The 17,334-nt window shown below is 39.2% G+C and overlaps 1 protein-coding gene across 1 annotated transcript; it reads right to left on the bottom strand.

The window, feature by feature from the left end:
• Positions 1–5,267: 5,267 nt before the first annotated feature.
• On the bottom strand, positions 5,268–17,054 carry LOC118753980. The gene is made up of 2 exons (XM_036488852.1): positions 13,119–17,054; positions 5,268–5,417 (listed from the first exon to the last, which is right to left on the bottom strand). The coding sequence occupies exons 1-2, from the start codon at positions 17,052–17,054 to the stop codon at positions 5,268–5,270; spliced, it is 4,086 nt and encodes a 1,361-aa protein (XP_036344745.1).
• Positions 17,055–17,334: the final 280 nt, after the last annotated feature.

Here is a 17,334-nt window from a genome sequence, read left to right as displayed (position 1 = left end):
CAAATCGCACCATCAATAAGATTTTTTTTGGAATAGATCGGTCCCTGGTCCACCTATCAGAAAAAAGTATCCTATATGTTAACCCAGGCAATAAGCTACCTACGTGCCGAATTTCAAGCAAATCGGAAAACAACCAAGATTTTATTTTTTTACTTGAAATAAAGATTGGTCGCTGGTCCGGAAAAAATTAATCCTATATGCTAATCTAGGCAAAAGGCTACCTACGTACTAAATGCAGTTTTTTAGCGGAGCTCGACCCCTGCGCCACCTATCAGAAAAATTAACACTGTATGCACTCCTCCTTCTAAACATCTTTCCAAAAACGCAGCAACCATTCGAATCGGTTATGAAACATAGGAGCAAATTGTTCCCAATTAATTCATGCTCACAATGAACTTCACAATTATCCGAAAATTTCCAAGCTTCACAACGAATTTTCCACCTTTACATCATTTTTACGAGTTTTCCACTTAGAATTTTCTATTTTTCCATTCGAAATCCATTTCAAAGGCATCGCACACAATATTTCATAAAAAAAATCAATTTTCGATTTTTTCAGTTTCACAACTTTCACGGAGGATTTTCCCAAAATTTTCTTTCCTAAGAACCTTCTCCTGGCAATTGCGAACAACTAAATAAAATTTTAGCTAAATCGGCTCAACCGTTCTCAATTGATGAATTACTATACATTTTGCAGACCATTTTTATATATATAGAAGATTATAAAGTTACACTATTGAGCACAATTTCCTCAGGATCAGTTTTGTCCATATAGAGAACTTTGTCCATATAGAGAACTTTAACTGTTTGTTTGTTCGACCGGTATCATTCACGACTTTGAATAGTGAGGTCAGGAATCAAGTAAAATACTTTGAGATTTTATATAAGCCAAAAATGTTCTCTCCCCTCTCATTATAAGTAGTAGTAGTAGTCCTCGAATAGTTAGTTGGCAACGCTTAGGGCAAAGACAAGGAAACGCTGTACATTATACTGCACTAAGATACAGACCTGTCAGAACCACGAATTTAGTACTGCCACGGAATATAGTCTTACTTTATCGATAAACTATATGCATAGCGAGCCCTTCACGTCCTAGTGAAGGGGCTAAACCTTGTGCTCAGCAAGCAGTTTCACTGGGCTACTAGTGGATCTGAGCGGTCTCCATTGGAAATGAAAGGCCATATTAAGGACCAAGTTCAGCAATACCATCAGCAAAAACCAGCCATCACATCGTTCTGAGTATTGTAGCAGATTTGGCTGCTACCATGGTCCACAACGAAACACACATCGTTTGGTCTAATCGCTTTCAAGTAGCCTCTTCCAGTAAACGAACTCGATAACAGCAGTTAAGAACTCATTGATTTGGGTGGAGTTAAAAAGCTCCTGCTTTAGAAATAAAAATAATTTTTCTTAAAAAGAATTTTTTCTAGTTTGTATAGAAATACCAATACAGGTTACAGCGGAACCTGACATTTACCAAGTTTGGTCTAATTTGTTGAAAAAAACATCCTGCTTAGCATAATATTATCCCCTAGATAATAATTAGGCCAATTTTCAAGTTGTTTGCAGGCAATTGGCAAAGTTTTTCTGAAATAAGAAGCATGTCAGGTGAGAATGAAAGGAAGGTGAAAAAAAATCCATTGGTCTAGTAGAAATACAAAAGAGTTTGTCATGAGTATTACATCGAAGTAATGTCGCAATTTTCTCGGTCAGAAATTGCTGAGGTAAAATTCAACTCCCTTATCTCCCCGTCCATAAAAAGCCTGATTCAGAAGCTCTCAAAGTACTACTCTGTGCACCTGGATAACACAAACAGCTTTATAAAAGTTTTATAATATCTTACTAGCGCGATGCGGAAGAGCTATAAAATAGCATATTATAAGATCAAAACAGCTCCAGCAGTCGGGATTCGTAGTGTAAAATGTTGATCTATTGTTTGTTTATAAATTGTATGTTGCACTATAAGAATAGTAGTCCACAAAATGAGTTTATAATATATTTAAATGTTTTATAAGGCACCTTGAGTACACTGATGGAAATAACGCATGGCAAAAATTAATGTTTTATTTGACTATCGTTTAAAAATGTTCGTATTTAAAAATAATACTTTCATACTAAAATTTAGCACTCACTGAGGGGGAAAATAGTAAAATCAAATAAAAACGTATTTAAATCAAATGAACACGTGCTCAAAATTCTTCTTCAACTTGGAAAAGAACGAACAGACTTCTTGTTACCGATGATGTCGATGTTATCGGCGTAAGCCAGCAATTACACGCTCTTGTAAAAAATTGTTCTTGATCGGTTCAGTTATGCAGCTCTTATTATCTTCTCCAACATCAGATTAAAGAAATTGCCTAAGTGATTTTGGCAGAGTCCAAAAGAGCACGATGTCGTTTCTCTTCTGTGCCAACTTAGGCCAATTGGAAATGCCAAGTGAAGCCACCTGGACTTTCTAACACAGTGGGTCTCCCTCTTCCTCTGCTTCCACCAGCGGGTTCCTAGTTTAATACTTTTACAGCTGGAGCGTCGGTGTCCATTCGAACTACGTCTTTATCGTTGGGAAGCTCATACAGCACTTCGTTCCATCGTCGTCTGTATTCGCCATCAGCAATGCAAAAATATTTCTCTCGAAAACTAAGCCGCGTCATAAAATATTTTCATTGTCATGGTCGGAAAGGCCGAGTTTTCGATCCATGTTCACAAAGTCATTACTTTGTATGTGTGGCACGCGGAAAGGCCTAGTTTCCGCTCCGCGCTGTGGACGAACTGTTGGGCGTGGTCGGAAAGGCCGAGTTTCCGATCCATGCTCGTATTGTCTTACGCGGTCGCGAAAGTATACGAAGCCGCTTACAATTGTACTAAGTGGTCATAGATATTGTGTAATTTTTCGTTACCGGTTAAAGATATAATTTATTTAGTTACAAAAAAGCGATTCAGATAAGTCGAAGCAATCATAATGTTTGTTAAAATCTTGGCACAAACTCCGTAAAGCATCATGCATTTCAAAAGTTTCCTGGCATAGGCAACGAAAGGCATCATGCATTTCAAAATTTGTTCTACAAATAGTTAGCTTAATGGGCTTGTAATGTCTTGAAGGTCTTGAAGGAATACAAAACGTGATCTGGTTCAGTAGAAAGGGACTACTGACCATCCCGTTCAAGATCTTAAACATGAACGAAACCCCGAGCATCTCTCTACGGCTGTGAAGCGTTGGCAAATTTATGAGCTTCAAGCGGATTTTGTACGGCGGGAGATTTAATATCGAATCCCTAGGCAGATTTTTTAATGCGAATAATAAGAATTGTTTCTGTACCGACTCAAATCTTTCAGAATGCCTTTGTAATCTAGGGTTCCATACGACCGACCCATATTCTAAGATCGGCCTGACTAGGGAGGTGAAGAGAGCTTTAGTGACATAAGCCAAGACGCCCTTGACTCTATTAACACAAGAGTTTACATGGGACTTAAATTCACGCTTAGGGTCCATGGTAACGCCTAGATCGGTGAAATTAGTTACCTGATCAACACTATGTTCACAAATGCGGTAGCTATATGATTGAAAGGCTCTTCTAGAGAAACACATAAATTTAAATTTTTTCAAGTTAAGTGACATAGAATTTACTTCGCACCATTTAAACACATTACTCAGGTTCGCCTGTAATTGTTCCTATCTCCTGGATACCCATTAACTTAAATCGATACAAGTAAATCCAAGTACATACTCGATACTTTTCTCAATTTACCAATTATTTTTGTACTCGATACTTTTTACTGCGATCCAGGTAGGTAACGAAAAAAAGTACTTGTATCGGAAGCGCAAAACTTATGCTTCAGCATATTCTTTGAAAAGCAAACCATTAGAGGAATGGGAGAAATGCGCACTACATTTCCGCAGCTATATAAGCAAGCCTGTCTGTACATAACGGTTGTTGGGTCATCTGTCCCTGGCAACTATATCAAAATATCGAAACCCCCTTTCAGGAAAACACTTGGAAAAGTTGATGTTTTTGGGAAATATAACAAAAAAAGAGTTCTTTCCTTAAACTTATTTTATATGAAAAAAATTTCTCTATTAATCTTGTAAAAATGTATTCTAATGTTTTTGAAATCAAATCCTATAGAAAAAAAATAATTGTTGTCTTAAATTTTTGCGTGAAAAAATATTTAAAAAATTATCTTATAAAAATGCATTGTTTGTGTGAAAAAAGCACAATAACTTTGAAAAATATGCAAAATAGTAGTTCTATGTACAAGTACTCGATACCTTTCCGATACTGAGTAGGTATCGATACCTTGTTTGATACAAGTAAAAGTACTGATTTGAGTAATACCTTGATGGTATCGATTTATCCCTAGTTGTGATATATCGATAGCAGGCGTTATGGAATAAGATATTTCTTCCGTGACGATTTCTTCAAATACTTTAGGAATGGCACCCAGCTTAGCGATTCCCCTATAATTCGCAATATTCTACCTGCTTCCATTTTTATAAAGCGGCAAGATATACGACTCCTTCCACAAAGAGGGGAAACTCCCTGCTTTAGATAAGCATTGAAGATATTTGTTAATGGCTTATATAGATAATCAGCACAACTTTTTAGGACAGAGGAGGGAATACCATCCGGACCGCTTAAAAAAGAATTTTTTAAACTATTCAAATGAAGGAGAACATTGTCAGCAGAGATTGAAGGAATACGGATGTGGTCAAACTGTGGGAGTGGAAAAGGACAGCTAGAAGGTTTTTCATTTGGCTCGACAGAACAGTTCGATTCAAAATAATTTGCAAACATATCAGCAATTATATTATCATCACTAGAAATGACATCATCTAATTTCAGTGTTGAGGGAAACCCATTTATTTTACGTTTTGAGTTAAAAAAATGATAAAATGACTTGGGATTAGAAACGATGTTAATGCGAATTTTATTTATGCAGTTCCTGTAACATTTTCTGTTTAAGGCATTGTATTTATGACGAAGGATGGAGTACGCGACGTAGTGAGAAGACACGCCTGATTTTTTATAAAGTTTAAATGATTTAGTTTTTTGATTTTTAAATGCTTTAGCTCCGAGTTAACGAGATCCGGTATTTTATTTAACAAGAGGAAATGAGTTTACTGAATATATTGTTCAAGATTTTACTAAAGTGTAAGGAACTGTTCTCTACATCCCCGTCGTACTCAGGCCAGATTATTTTAGATATAGCTATTTGAAAGAATATCGCCGACCTTTCGGCTTTCTAGTTTCAGGACAATAACATGAATCTTAGGATGGTGCCAAGGACAATTCAAGTGGTGGGTGATAAGAGTCTACAGGTAAAACTAAAGGATCGCCGAGTATTATAGTACATTTAGCAATATCATCAATAAGCGCTAAATCTAGACATTTACCTAAGTTGTTGATAGCTGTATTAATCTGATATAGACCAAGAACGGAAAGTTCGTTAAGAAATTGGTTGAGTGCATCCCGAGAAGAATTTGACACCAGAATTCCATCCACCGAATCCCAGGAAACACACGCTAGATTGAAATCACCCCAACACAACGATCAAATCGCAGGGCTTGACCATCGCAAATAAACAGAGCTATAATGACGAATGTTTAAAGTAAACCGAAGGGTTAGAGTTAGGTGGAATATAAATTGTAACAAGAAAAACACTACTTGAGGGGCACCGTTTTCTAACACAGAGGAATTCAACATCATCTGAACCAGTGAACTCAACTTTTTCAGAGGAAAAGCCACTCTGAACAGCTAATAAAACACCACCGCCATGTTTATTCAAGCGATCATTTCTAAATACTTTATATTTATTACACAATATTTCAGTAATAAGCACATTCGGTTTTAGCCAAGTTTCAGTAAAAACCAAAATTTCATAATTTAAATCAAAAGACTTTAAGTACAGCTTGGTTAATTTTGTATTTAGACCTCTAACATTTTGGTAATAAATATTGAAGAAAAAATTACTTATAAGTTTTTGATCCTGAGGAGGGAGGTGACAGGTAATAACATCAACGGAAATAAGGTCAATTGACTTTATTTCCCACCCTGGTGCGAAATAAAGTAAATTGACATTATTACCTTTTTAAAAACGAAATAAAATCAATTGACGTTATTTCTCTTTCAAACATTAAATTTGCTTAGCTTCGCGGCGGCCCGCGTCAGCGCGCCACACCGCGCGCGTCGCGCTCGCGCCCCGCGTACCTAGCGCGACCGGCGCGCACACCACGTCACGCTACGCCGCGGCAAAGAAGGTCGTGACTTACCATGTCAAAGGCTTTAGAAAAATCCAGAAGGCAGAGAAGTGTCAGATAGCCATTATCAAACTGTACCCTAATATCATCAGTTATTTTTAACATAGCCGTGGCGCAGCTATGCTTAGCTCTAAACCCTGACTGCAATGGAGATAACAGATTATTTCTTTGGACAAATGTCGAGATTTGTGCTGCCATTAGGGACTCGGACACTTTAGAAAAGGCTGGCAGTATGCTTATCGGTCTATAGTCCCTTGGATCGGTGGCAATATACTTCTTAGCAACAGGAACAATCAAAGCCTTTTTCCACTCTATTGGGAAATATGCCGTTGTGAAGCAGTGATTGATGATATGTGTTAGAGTTCCCAAAATAAATGGCAGCACAAGTTTTACAAACGTCAATGATATCCCATCATTGCCGATTGCGTTGGACTTAATCGCCATCAGAGATCTTAAAACATCAGCCTCTGTTACTCCATCGAATTGAAATTTTTCTTCTAAAGCAAAATTATTAACTAAATTTGGGAATGGAGCGCTATAGCTGCTACTCTGCTAGTAAAATATTTATTAAGTACATTTAGGTCAATTTTACATTCAGGTCTAAGTTCTCCATGTACATTCAAGGTTTTTAAATTGCGCAATAAATCTCTTGAAGGTAGAGACGGATTCAGTTTAGAATTGCAATAGAATCGCTTTGCATTTCTTATAATGGCAGTAGCTTTATTTCGGGCAGATTTGTACTGTGTCCAAGTAAAGTCAGTTCTGGTTCTCCTCCATTTACTATAAAACTTATTACGTGCTTTTATAGCTGAGCTAACTCTTGTATTGTACCAAGGGCAAGCGCTGTTTATGGCCCGAACGGTACGAAGCGGGACATGGTCGCCGAATAGTTTTGTCAGATTTTTATTTAGGAAGTCAAGTTTTGCATCTACACTCTCAATGAACCAACAGTTATTTAAGTTAACATTTAACAAAGCGACATGCAGATTACTAACATTAACAGACTTCAAATCGCGATACATAAAAGTAGCACTATCAGCGGGACTGTTAAACGACACATCTAAATATAAGGTCATGGTCTGAAATAAAAAACATTTGGTCAAATTTTAGAATATGGTCAATATTATAGACAATAACAAGGTCCAGAAGGCTAGGATTTGAGTTGTTGGCGTATCTTGTTGGTACTAATCTGTTAACCACAGCAAGACCTGCATGGTCAAGTAGTTTAACGGCATAGCAATCTCCTAAAAGAAGGTTTACATTAAAATCACCACATATAACATAACGCTCATACTCAATCAAAAACATAGATAGCTCAACAAAAAACGAGTCTAACATGCAACACCTATTAGGATTATATACACAGCGAGTGCCCTGACATTATCTGAGATTTCCGCAATGATGATACAGTTAGAGGTTTCATTTTTAGGGTTGATTTGCAATAAATTGCAACACCCCCTCCTATTTTGGTTGGTCTGTCGTGGCGTATAACATTAAAATGTGGGATACCATAATAAAAGTCAGTAAAGTTTGGATTAAACCACGTTTCTGAAACACAGATGACATCAACCCCCGATTCTCCAAAAATATGTCTAACATAGTCCAATTTATTACCATTAAGACTTCGAGCATTAAAATGCACCACGTTAAGGCCATTTGACTGTTGGCATAAGATATCTATTAAAATTTTGTGGTTATCATTAATGCTGGAGGCTGATTTCCTATTTAAATGGGACACACTGACACTGAAAGGGGTTAACTACAAATAGCATCAAGCACAAGAAATATACAACACAGCAAAAGCACAAGTGATTGCAATTAAGTACATTAAACGAAACAGGAGGGTAATATACGAACAGTTGAGAAAGGCAAACAAGCAATAAAAATAATCTGAGACACATAAATAAAAAAGTAAACAAGCAATAAATAGAGAGAATACGGCAAAGAGAGAAAAAGAAAAAACATTTATGTAACTTATTCTCTAATCTGGCATAAATTATAACAAACATTTGGACATACATAAAAAACATACTTAAGTGTAATGGTTCTTATATTCTAGTGTCGATAAGAGCGTTAACCTCGGCTCTGCTGCTCACTAATCTGGGCTCTTCGCCAGGCTTTAGCCACACAAATATTCTCCCACGGTTGGAAAACTCCGATGCCAATCGTTTACTTCGCCTTAACTCTGATGCATATGTCATTATTTCTCGTTGAGTTTTTGAGAGACTCTCATGCAAATAAATATTGGCGTAACCCCACGATTGAGAGAAATAGAGATTGCGCCAATCGCGGTACCGCTAATCCGCTCTTTGTGATTTTGACAGAATGAGCTGTGTGCGTGACGTCATCTTGGTGCAATTGTTGAATGTGAGCATACGAAAAAATCAAATACCAATTTTAATATTTGTGCGTTAATATTTCTGCGTGGTTTTAAAAAATTATTGAGACATTACAAAGCAAAATGAAGTGTGCCGTGGCAATGTGTAATAGTAAAAACAAAAGAAAAGCGTGCGATATAAGTTTTTTTTTCGTTTCCTACGGACGCAAACCTGTGGAAAAAGTGGAAGCAGTGTAGTAGGTATATTTCCAAGGTGAATGTAGACAGTTGCTGGTTTAGTTTGCTGGCAATTGCATACATACAAAAGCAGTTTCTACAGTAAATAGATACATGAATGTAGGGTTTGTATTTGTGTTATTACCTTTTATTGTACTGTGTTCATTTCAACTTTGTAATTTTATAAATTGTTGAGCTTTACTACTTACATATATATACATATATATTGTACTTAATTTATTATGCAATTATTTATCTCTTCAATCAGTAACCATTTTTTTTTATCGGCTAAACACTTTAAATTGTGAACTTCCCTTTCGAGATTTTTTTTATAGCACCAAACTAGTAAAAATGTTTCGTTCGCCACAACATGATACACACACATCTACAGGGACTAATAATTTAAATGACTCGCTTATAGATTTGCAAAACAACTCTTTTCAAGAGGAGTTGGCAAATCCTTATGCTAGTCAATATAATAATGAGGTATATGCAACCTCAGTGAAGCTTCCGCAATTTTGGACAAGTTGTCCAGAAGCTTGGTTTGTGCATACAGAAATGCAATTTAACATGAAAAACATTACACAAGATACTACAAAATATGAACACACAACCACAGCGCTTCCGCAAGAAGTAATAGTTACAATATTAGATTTCATTCAAAATCCTCCGCATAACAACAAGTTTTCAGAATTAAAGAAAGTCTTAATTGAAAAGCATGCTTTAAGCGAAAATAAGAAATTAGATAAAATTTTGTCAGATTCAGAGATGGGTGATCGTAAACCCTCTGAATTTTATCGGTCGCTCATGTTGCTTGCAGGTTCCAATTTTAGTCTAGATATTTTAAAGAAACTTTGGCTGAGAAAATTGCCAAAAAATCTTAGTGTGATATTAGCTAGTTCAAGTACCAATGATATAAATGAATTGGTGAAACTAGCTGATAATATTTGGGAAGTGATTAATAAAACCGAAATATCAGCTATGAATAGTTTTCAAAATTCTAAATCACAAGACACAATTATTGATAATTTAGTTAAAACGACGAATCTTATGTGCGAAAATTTTCAAAAACTTTCCTTTGAATTAAATTCTATTAAGCAACAAATTAATCAAAATTCTAGATATAGATCATATAATAGGAATTGTTTTAGAAGTCCATATAGAGGTAGATCAAAATCTCGTGATAGTCAAAATTGGTTATGTAGATACCATTACAAATTTGGTGATAAGGCTCAGAAATGTCAACAGCCTTGTGCTTTTTCTAAAAACAAAAATTCGTTAAACTAGAGTCATCCGTTGTTGTGGCGGCAAACACGTCGCCTATTTATTTTTGATAAAGCAAACAAACTAAATTAAACGGTTAAACATTCTACGGTTCACAGACTTTTTACTGAAGGAAATCTGCCATTCTCTAAGCCAAGGCGCTTGGATCCGATTAAATTTAAAGTAGCCAAATTCGATTTTTTAGTGAGGACAGGGATTTGTAGACCTTCAAACTCTTGTGTAGCATCTCCACTGCATCTTGTACCTAAAAAAGAACTGAATGACTGGCGTCCTTGTGGTGATTTTCGGAGACTTAATGTTGTGACTGTACCGGACTGTTATCCTTTACCTCATATTCAAGATTTTAACATGAATCTCAGAAATAAGTATATATTTTCGAAATTAGATTTGGTAAGGGCCTACCACCAAATTCCAATGGCAGAAGAGGATATCTATAAAACTGCAATAACGACACCTTTCGGTATGTTTGAATTTATACGAATGCCTTTCGGACTAAAAAATTCAGCGCAAACTTTTCAAAGATTTATTAATGAAGTAGTTAGTGGTTTAGATTTTGTTTTTACATATATTGATGATCTATTGGTTGCAAGTGAAAATGACATTTTACAGCATTTTAAAGATCTCCGTATACTTTTCCAACGCCTAACAGAGTACGGGTTAAATATCAAACCAAGTAAATGTACTTTCGGTGTAACAAGTGTTGACTTTTTAGGACATAATATTTCTGGGGCAGGAATTAGACCCTCTGATGAAAAAGTGATAGCTATTCGTAGTTTTGAACGTCCTAAATCTATTAAACAGGCGCAGAAATTTATAGGCATGGTTAATTATTACCATCGATATGTACCAAAATTAGCTAAGTTTACGGCAGTTATCTACGATTTAATCAATCGAACAACTAAGAAACGTGACAAGTCCTTAATTTGGGATGACACAACAAATAAAGCCTTTGAATGTATTAAAGAAAAGTTTGCGTCTACGATATTGTTAAATCATTTTAACAAAGATGCCAAACTCTCTTTAAATGTGGATGCATCTAGTACGGCAATTGGTGGTGTCATACATCAAACGTTTGATAACAAATCAGAGCCACTAGCTTTCTTTTCTAAGAAACTTTCTCCATCCGAAGTTAAATACAGTGCATTTGACAGGGAGTTGCTAGCTATTTATTTGAACATTAAACATTTTCGCTATCTTTTAGAAGGACGACTGTAATTTCAGGAGTTCGCTTTCAATGAAACAACTTTTCACAGTAGTAACGATTTGTATTTTGTGTTAAACTACTTTTAAAAACATTTGTATCAGATTTTACGTGCGAACTGAACTCGCATATTTTAACGTTGATCCATTTATATTCTTTCTTAACTTCTTATTTTACCGTTTCAAAATGACAAAACAATGAAATGAATACATATGTATGTTTGGAAATTTACAGTAGTGAAATTATGTATGTACAAGTACCCACTAGGGATAATATGCAAATTACTTTAAAAGTACCCTAATGGAACGGCGGTAACATCCTTCCCCTCGTAAGCAAGCTTACTTCTTTGGATTACCGACGTCTAGCACGGCTATTTTTGTTGCAGGTCGCACTAGAGTTCCGCGTGCCGTATTTATAGTTGCTCGTCGGACCTGTCCGTCGTTTGCTAGCACGACGTCCACTATGACGCCTTTTGGCCAACAGTTTCGCGGCATAGACTCATCGACGATTAAAACGACGTCGCCGACTTTTAAGTTGGGCTGCTTGTCAAACCATTTGGATCTCCGCGTTAACATCGGCCGATATTCTTTTATCCATCTTTGCCAGAACCTGTCAACATACAATTGGGTTTGGCGATAGCGCTGGTGCAAATTTCCGCTACTACCGATGGGCTTATATCCCGTGGATGAGCCGATTAAGAGGTGGTTCGGCGTAATTGCTTCATCGTCGCATGCATCTATAGATACGAAGGTGAGCGGTCGCGAGTTAATTATAAACTCGACCTCTAGGAGTGCGCTACGAAGTGTTTCGTCGTTAAAATTATGTTCGGGGTGCATTGCATTTAGCACTGCTTTGATTGACCTTATTAGGCGTTCCCAAGCTCCTCCCATGTGAGGCGCTGCTGGTGGGTTGAACTTCCACTTGATGTCGTCGAACTTGGATTTAATTGCTGCATAGTCCATGTCATTTGCCTCGGTACGTAAAATCTTCTCGGTCGCTTTGAAATTTGTGCCGTTGTCGGTGTAGATTTCTCTGGGTACTCCACGTCGGGAGATAAAGTTTCGAAGGCATAAGATGCATGAATTCGTGTCTAGGCTGTAGGCGATCTCGATGTGAACGGCACGAACCGTGAGACACGTAAAGATAACGCCCCAACGTTTTTCTCGGCGTCTACCAACAGCAACAATCATAGGCCCGAAATAGTCGATCCCAACATAGCTGAAAGGTCGTTCAAAGCAAGCAAGTCTTGCGGCTGGTAAGGGAGCCATTTGCGGATCGCGAGGTTTTGCACATTTGTTCTCGCACGTTTGACACATCCGACGCACCGTTCTATAGAGTACGCGCAGACGAGGTATATGGAATTTTCCTTTTATTTCATTTATAGCTGTTTCGTGTGATAGATGGTGGTATCTTTCATGAAAATCTTTGACTATGAGGTGGGCGAGGTAGTGTTTGCTAGGCAAAACGATAGCATTACGAGCAGACAGGAATTCATCTCGGCCTCTAACTCGTATAACATCGAGCTCATCTGCAAATACATTGAGTGCTTTTAGTTTACTATCCTTACCTAGACTCTTACCATCTTTTAAGTAAAGTAGTTCACTCCCGTACTCGCTGAGCTGTGCCTGAGCTATTAATGTCCTCTTTGCTGTTTTAATCATCTCGAAACTGACCTCATCGGGAAGTTTTGTTGAGCGAACCTTTGCTTTGAGCCTTTCTATGTAGAGAATGAATGTTGCGAAAGCACGATACAACCTTTTCCAACTTGAAAAATATTCAAAGTTTACAACGAGTTTCTTCTGGTCTAGTTTCTGGGTATGTACGAGGAGCACGTGATTTTTGACTTCGCTGTTGTCTATCGGTCCCAAGTCTTCTCGGTACGGCCACTCGCTTTCGTCGTCTTGTAAAAATGTGGGCCCGTTAAACCAGATGCTGTTATTAGTTTTGGTGTCGACTTTAGTCGCCAAGTCCGCAGGATTAAGTAGGGATGGAACCCATTTCCACTGGTTCAGGTTCGTGTGCTCCAGGATGTCTGCAACACGGAACATTACAAATTGGCGGAATTGACGAGGTTCCATGCTTAGCCACTTCAACACAGTTGTTGAGTCAGTCCAGAAAATTTTTCTCTGTATTTTTAGTCGTGATATACGCTGAATTTTTGAAGACAGCCTCGCGCCCAGCACCGCTGCCTGCAGTTCCAGTCGTGGAATGGATACCGGGTTTAGAGGAGCTACCTTTGACTTAGCAGCTATAATACACACATCTATATGAGTAGCAGTTTTGACACGTAGGTAGCACACCGCTGCGTAGCCATATTCGCCGGCATCTACGAATGTATGCAATTGGACATCCTCAGCAACGGTTAGATAAAGTGAGTAGCACCTAGGTATTTCTACAGAGGACATAGCTGCTAGGCCGGCCTTCCATTGCCGCCATTTTACATTCATGACATCATCGATCTCCTCATCCCAACCTAAGCGCGAGCGCCATATCTCTTGAAGCAGTATCTGCAGTATTTCACGTTTTGTTGGTGTTGTATCGCCTTCTACGACGTTCCGCTTCAGCCTTGCAAACCTGAATGCATATTTAAACACATCTTTGTTGGGATCCCAGTAAACTCCAAGAATCTTCTCGCTTGAGTTCAACTCTAATGGTGCCTGGGCCCTAGCGCGGCCTCCGTCCATTTCCTCGAGAACTGCAGCGGAGTTTGATGCCCAATTGCGGATAATAAACCCAGCTGAGGCATGTATATGCTTCACTGCTTTCCCAATTTCAATGGCGTCCTGTTCGGTGTCCTCACTATAAATAAAGTCGTCCACGTAATGGCGTCTTTTTATTGCATCAACGGCTTTGGGAAACTGCTCAAAGAAAGTGTTTGCATTTTTGTCACGCACATAATGAGAAATGCATGGGGCGCAGCTAATGCCGAAAGTGAGGGCGCGCATGACGTACACACTCGGTTTGGAAATGTCGTCGTCCTCGTCCAGCCAGAGGAACCTTTGGACGTGCATATCATTATCGCTAACGTTAATTTGGTGAAACATCTCCGCGATGTCACCGCATATGGCAACTTTACCAACGCGGAAATCCAACAAAATATCTACTAGGGGAACAAGAAGATCGGGTCCACACAGTATAGCGTCGTTAAGGGACATACCGTTGCTTTTTGCTGCTGCGTCCCAAACTAGTCGGACTTTAGCGGGTTTGTTTGGGTTGTGTGCCACGAATATAGGCAGATACCAAACGCGTCCTTTGTGTTCCGCTAACTCTACAGCGCTCAACTTTTTCGCATAACCTTTAGTTAGAAGATTGTCTATCTGTTTCTGCATAGCCTCCTTGAGGTAAGGGTCTTTTCGGAATTTGTTGTTGAGACAAACTAAGCGTTTACGAGCCATCTCGTAACTGTCCGGTAATTTAACTTCCTCATGTCGCCAAAGTAAACTGACTTCATACCTGTCGTCGATTTTCCTGCACGTAGAGTTGAGTATGGCTAGTGCCCTTTGGTCATCTGAAGAGAGCAGCGTCACGCGTTGGCTGTCATCTAATTTGAAATGTTGTTTTACTAGTTCATGCAGCTTTTCGTATTCAGCTTTGCACGCACATGAGTGTATATTCAACCATGTGTTCGACGACGAACCACCGCGCTGACCTTGTATGGCCCAGCCTAACCTCGTTTTTGTAGCTATAGGTTGATGCCAGCTGCCCTCCCGAATTTTAAGCGGTACGGCCAGTTGCCAATTATCGGAGCCAATGAGTATTGTTGGCTTCGCGTTGAAGTAGGACTTAATGGGAAGGCCTTTCATATATGGATAATCCGTGGCGATCCTCGTCATATCGACAGTCTGCCTCGGCAACCCGAGATGGTTCACGGTGTGAACTCCCTTAATGTTGAACACTTTGTCGTTATATCTGCCACTAATGTTGAGTGACGTTCTAACGGATGACTCCTCGTTACGGGTATTGTCGCCCGTCCAACGAAGACATAATGGATCAGGCACTCCTGCTATGTTGAGTTGCTGAAATATTTCTTCTTCCATGAGAGTTACCGACGAACCTTCGTCTAGAAAGGCAAAAGTGTCAATATAGTTATTGTTACCATGTATACGAACCGGTAGGATGCGAAAGTAGGAAGAGGCGTTTTCCCTTGGGTCGTTGTGTGAATTCACGCTACCAGTGGCGACCGCAGTAGAGTTTGCTTGAGTATTTCGTGCGGACGAAGCAGTGTTCCCGTGCAGAAGGGGATGGTGTTTGGCGTTACAGCTGTCTAAGCCGCAAGTCCTTGTTACGAAGCAACGCCGACGATGAGCGTTCAGGCATTGGCGACATAGCTTTAAGCTACGGACAACCTCCCATTTGCGGTCTGGACTCAGCTTTTTAAACTCCTCGCATTGTGCAACTCGATGTCCGTCAGCCTTGCAGTGAGCACAGCTCGCATTTCGTTGTGCTCCAGAAGACTGTACGTGCGTGTTTACTATCCCGCTTTTTTTCGGGCTGGCAAAGCCGACTACTTGACTAGCCGCTTCGGCGAGCGCGTAAAGCCAATCACTAAACACTTTCACTATGGGTTCGCGTTGTGGTTTTGGTTGCATAGCCCAAGCAAGCTTGTGATTGCTGGGCAATTTATCCACCAACTCCTTTACTAGCATGGGATTATTCATATACGCGTCCATGTGACAGGATTCCATCGTAGAGTACACGTTGCGTACACAAAGCGCAAAATCTATAAGGGCATCGAGTTTATCTTTTATAGGTGGAACCTTTTGTACCTTTTCGATTAAATGTTCGATGATTAACTCTGGTCTGCCGAAACACATGCGGAGCGTTGCTATAATTTCCGGAACCATTGTTGGCAATAGTAATTTGCTTCGTACCATTTCTCGGGCTTTACCCTTTAAGCACGCCTGTAATCGCATTAAATTTTCAGCATTTGAATAGCCTGCGACTTCTGTGCTTGTCTCGAAGCTGCTAATGAAAAGGGGCCATTCCTCCGGAGTGCCATGAAAATGCGGAAGCTCCTTCGGAATAGCTTGCCTTGCTGCTATTTGTGCTGGTGTTGGAGATGTTCTAATTCTGCTCCCACAAACGCCCATGGCTGCACCACCTTGCGAATGCGACAGTATTTCATACTTCTTCTGTAGATATGTTTGGTTAATCAACTTCTCTTCCTCCAGCATTGCTAGACGTAGCTCGAGGTCGTTTACGCTTTGTACCTGGCTGCTGACTGCTTCGGCGTGTAGTCGGAAGTATTGCGATGAACAAGTTGTAGTTGTGACGTCTCTCGACAGCCGTGCATTTAATGTTGCAGGTGGATAGCGTTGATTGCCTGCGGCGGTTGAAACCGACGCCTGCATCGATCTCGAGTTATGGGTAGTTGTAACTACTTGATCGGCTGCACTCACCGTGTTTGTAACTGCCTCTCCATGGCCGTCTGCTGTACTCCATGAAATTAGAGCAGTAGTGACCGGTAGCGATGCGTCATGTGCAGGCGAAGATGTTGATTGCGGACAAGTTGAATTATAAGTCGGCACCATATTAATTTGTGCTGTGCTCGGAGGAGTTGCAGCACTCGTAGTTGCGGTAGAAGCTAGGGGATCGCATTTATCGCAACACCAGCTTAGGTCTTCTATTCCGCTATTAACCCCGACACACCAGAAATGATACCACTTGTCGCATTGATCGCATTGTACCATGCGGTTATCATCTTTTTCACTGCATTTAAGACAATTGTACTCATTGCCAGAGTCACGTTCGTCAGCCATTCGGATTGTAGTTATATGTATGTAATTCGATTACTTATTAAATTTTATTTGTACGCGCAGCGCGATAGTTAAAAATGTTTTTAAAAGATTTGTAATTTCAGGAGTTCGCTTTCAATGAAACAACTTTTCACAGTAGTAACGATTTGTATTTTGTGTTAAACTACTTTTAAAAACATTTGTATCAGATTTTACGTGCGAACTGAACTCGCATATTTTAACGTTGATCCATTTATATTCTTTCTTAACTTCTTATTTTACCGTTTCAAAATGACAAAACAAT

This window comes from Rhagoletis pomonella, unplaced genomic scaffold (assembly GCF_013731165.1).
Source record: "Rhagoletis pomonella isolate Grant_MI unplaced genomic scaffold, Rhpom_1.0 Rhpom_scaffold_03131, whole genome shotgun sequence".
Classification (NCBI taxonomy): domain Eukaryota; kingdom Metazoa; phylum Arthropoda; class Insecta; order Diptera; family Tephritidae; genus Rhagoletis; species Rhagoletis pomonella.
The sequence above is the reverse complement of the archived record's forward strand: the minus strand, read 5'-3'. Positions and strand labels throughout refer to the sequence as shown.